This window comes from Mytilus trossulus, chromosome 6 (genome assembly GCF_036588685.1).
Source record: "Mytilus trossulus isolate FHL-02 chromosome 6, PNRI_Mtr1.1.1.hap1, whole genome shotgun sequence".
Classification (NCBI taxonomy): Eukaryota; Metazoa; Mollusca; class Bivalvia; order Mytilida; family Mytilidae; genus Mytilus; species Mytilus trossulus.
In genome coordinates, this window is record NC_086378.1 from 62,021,293 (window position 1) to 62,025,859 (window position 4,567).

General features: G+C 30.6%; 1 protein-coding gene across 1 annotated transcript; it reads left to right on the forward strand.

The window, feature by feature from the left end:
* Positions 1–634: 634 nt before the first annotated feature.
* Positions 635–3,887, forward strand: LOC134723624 (uncharacterized). The gene is made up of 3 exons (XM_063587185.1): positions 635–689; positions 2,816–2,902; positions 3,436–3,887. Exons 2-3 carry the CDS (start codon positions 2,842–2,844, stop codon positions 3,801–3,803), a joined length of 429 nt encoding a protein of 142 aa, XP_063443255.1. The 5' UTR covers positions 635–689; positions 2,816–2,841; the 3' UTR covers positions 3,804–3,887.
* The last annotated feature ends 680 nt before the right edge of the window (positions 3,888–4,567 follow it).

Consider the following 4,567-nt stretch of genomic DNA (forward strand, 5'->3'; position numbering starts at 1 on the left):
AGTATGGTTGTGAACACAATCCATCCCAGCAAGTTACATTGATGGATATCTTTGGTATCCAATCGATTTGACCATCCATGTTCTGGAACCTGTGTTTCATATGCCGCATAAATAGAGACACATTTGATATAAAGAGAACAATCATCAGGATAAAAAATAATGGCGAGAGTAAATAATATGCTGTAAAAGATGCTTCGCACGTCATGCACATCTAAAGGTATATAAAATGGTCATTCATGAAAATTCATTTTAAGAATATTGTGGAAGACAGACTTATCTTATCAGAAGGAATAACAACATTGTAACCATATCAAATACAATATAAAAAAGAACTTCTAAACCAGTATTGTTTTCATCAGCTGGTAATAGTGGTCAATACCGGAAGGGAGAATATCAGTGAATATAAAAAAAACTTAATATTGAACTGGTGATCATAAACATTTATATTATCGAAAAATGGTCATCTTTAAAAGTAATGAGCAATGCAAAAATTAATGTTCTCAAATGTAATCAACCGCCTACATTATGTTTTGATCAAATTTGCATACACAACATTTATCAACGTGGTTTTTGCAATATGTTGCACAATCTGAATACATTAACTGTTTACATGATTATAAAACTGACTGTTCTTCCTTGTCCATTACAACATCCCACAGGAGCAGATTAAAAGAAAGTTTGAAGACCAGGTAAGTGAAAAATGTTTTTATAGAAGCGATCAAAACAAACTCGTGATATGAACGTACAGTGCAAAGGAAGGATAGTATAAACCTCTGTAGACTTTGAAATATGTAAAAAATATATATTCGATTTGTTTCCAACCATCGTGTATCATTTCAGAGAAATAAAAATCCTATTTCCATTTTTTTTATTTCATGCTGAAATTGCTTATGTTAATTGAATGCAGTTTGCCTTTTCCGTCTTTTGTTTGGTTTCATTTCAAATGCTACGTAAGATGCATCTTATTGGTATACATGTATACGTAAATAAGGATTCTTAAAAATTGATAAAAAGAAAGAATATTGTCAATGATTAACATTGATATGTTGTGGTTCACACAAAACCTGTAGAGCAAATTTTTAAAAATTAAATGTTATTTTACGACTTATAAATAAGAAAAAAATATAAAGGATGTGGGGTTTTCATTGTCACATAAAATGAGTTTGTATTTATCATCTCACGCGTGCGATACAATCCCGAATTGCCAATTTCTTGCAGACCTGGTGAAAATATGAATTATGAATTATGAAACACGACATTGTTACAACATGTATAATCTACGATAATGAAACATTACATTGTAAAAAGCATGATACATTTGTTATGATACTTTTTTTTTTTTTATCTAAATTAGATTTTTACGTTTTATTCTCGTCCAGATCATAGATTAAATTTTTGGCATTTGAGGTCAAACAACCAATAATCAATTATATTCCATATATATGTTAACAGTTGCATAATCTGCTATTCAATATCGATTGTCTCTTTTACAGAATAAATGATCTCACTTAACAAACCCAATCAACTGAGAAAAAAATATTTAATACTTTTTTTTAAACAATTAGTCGATACCATAGCTGGTTCAAGTTTCGTCTACAAGACAATCACAAGCAACACGTTGGTGCGTTTCAGCTGACAGAAACTTTAATTTGTACGCTCATTTAAGTTACACTTAATGATGAAAAATTACATATCTTATTCAAAACATAATGGGCTTTTTCCCATGGGCTCAATTCGACCTTGTCAAAATTGCCATTTGGCGAATTTTTTTTCAACGTTTTGATTTGAGCTTCACTATTGAGTCGTGTTCAGAGAGGAAGTATGTTTTGCGTATTCATTATGAGCCTGTTACGTATATCTTTGATTAGTGTTACTAGTAGCTAAAAGAAACGGAACAAAATGTATCAAAATAAAAATATTGTGTCTTTTCAATAATGTGTTTAATCAACTTCATGTAAAGGCAGATAAAGATACACGTTAAAAAAAAAGTCATTTTGTTTTCCTGATGATAGTTATCAAAATGTAACATAACAAAAATACCGAATCCATAAGAAAAGACTTTATCAATTGGGAAAATTAAAAGATCAACAAATCAAAATAATGGAAAACAACTTCCTTATTGCCGACTTGATAAAGGCATCTCTTTGTGTATACAACAGGGGATTTAACCTGGTTTTCAAGCTAGCAAAACTACATCGGTTTGCATTTTGCTTTTTACTGTAAATGTGTTTGGAATTCCTCACTTTAAAACATAAACAGTTGCTAAGGCCTCATTTGTCACACAATTATACAACAATATAAATGTCAAACAGCGTCTGTCAATAGACTAAAATAAGACTCAAAGAAGCAAACATATGGAATGTGAAATCAAAATATCTAATAAAATTGATATTGTTTTTATTTCCAATGTATAACTCATGGTCTAAGTTCATGTACATATTTTGTTTTTACATACATATATTTCTATTTGATGATTATGTACAGAAATGATTGTATTGCAAAAGACAAAAATCTTACTACGTCCGAATCACTTGTCTGGATTAACCTTCATCTAGAACGTTCAAAGACGAATAGTTGACACTTCTTCACATTCGTTACGCTGTTTGACATCTATGTATAGTAGATAGTTGGATTTTTTTTTGGTTTCGTAGACAGTTTTTTATTTCATCCTTGACTTCTTGTTGATACTAGTTTTAATGAATAAGAAGCATGTGTGATTAACCATATATATGTGTACGGTGTTTTAACTGACATTCAATTAATAATTAGAGTAATTTATGTTAAAATCATATGTATTATTTATCTATTTTTTCAGACACGCTCAACCAACTGTTAATTAAAATGATGATGACTCATATTTTTACTTGCATCTTGTTTGTGTTGATGTGTCGTTCAAGTAATGGTAAGCATATTAAATGTTAATTAGGATTTTAAGTTATAAATATGTCACTATATGTATGCATTGATAGTTTGAAACATGTGATTGTGATTTCAAAACAGGATGATTATCGGACTTATTTAAGATAAAATCATGGTTTAATAAAAATTAACATAAGGGAAAGAAATATCATCCCTTTTGTCGTAAATGTTGGTGTAGAGTTCTTTGCGTATTTATGAAATATGTAAATTAAGGGAAGGACAATTATTGCTGTTGATATTATATTTATTTTAATTTAGTTCATTTGGGTGAATATTAGCGGTATAGTTAGAAAATTAATGATTATTTGACGAAAGCGATTAAGATAACAATAAATGTTGTTGAATGTATCAATTAAATTGAATTAACACGGTTGGCCAAGTTCAATAGACAGCTGGCTGCAGAATGAATTATGCTACATATTGATTGAATAATCGATTGTCATCATAAAAAACTGTATGTACGGTTATGTTTGTTTGTATATTATACAGCTTCAAATCCTTTAAATCTCTTTACAGCTGCATTTACAGCGACATTACCCACTGGTGGTGCTCATTATTATCCACTCAATGGTATCATCAGATACAACCAAGTGCTTCTAGCGGATTCTGATTACAATAGCGGTTCGGGTGTTTTTACTCCTTCAAAGAATGGTACTTACTCAGTGTCTGTTACCATGATGTCAGGCACTGTAAGGGCTCACCTTACTCTGAGAAAGAATGGTGTTACTTATGTGTGGCTTTATACTGGTAATGAATATGATATGGCAACCCAAAATGTCAACATGGATCTGAAAACAGGCGATCGGATTTGGGTACAAATGACCAACACGGCAAACTATCTCTTTGATGTTTATAACACTTTCAGTGCAGTACTGATACCTTGATGAAACAATAGACTATACAGTCTTACGTTTGGATCCTCATTAATAAGCAGTGAATTCTATTAAATAAAAATACCAATACTGATATTTGTAGATTTTTTTAAATGCATAGTAAGATAAAAACTCATTCGATGTGCTGTTATCTTTTTCATGTACATGTACATGATGTACCTTATACCTAAAATAAAGAATATATTCGACGTATTTTTTTTTTAATTATAATAAATGTTATTAGGCCTTCCACATGGTGATAAGCATGCATATATTTGCGACGGAAATAAATCCAGATATTGGGAAAATGTCATTGAGACGAACAAACGACACACACAACCATTGATTTGGAACGTTTTCAATTTCGATTGGCTAAATTAAAGTTGCGTTTCATCCTGGTGGACATACTACATTAAGATTCATTACGATATTATGCTGGTTATATATGAAAATGTCCTGTCAAGTATTTATTCGATATGTTTAGTCTTATTTCATAAGCATGTCCACAAGGTTAAAGTTTGCACCCAACAACAATCAAAACATCTTTGCATTTGCTTTGCGTAAATACATCTGTGTCTTTCGCCTGATCTTGCTTTCAACCAACAATCTGAGAGACTCATAACAAGTACATTAACATATCCGTCAAATCATTATGGTCTAACTACTTTTTTCTAAATGAAAAAAATCATCGAGTGTGTATAAAAAAAAAAGTCGCAAAAGATAACACATAGACTTTCAAATAAATTGACAACGCCATGGCTAAAAATAAATGGTCA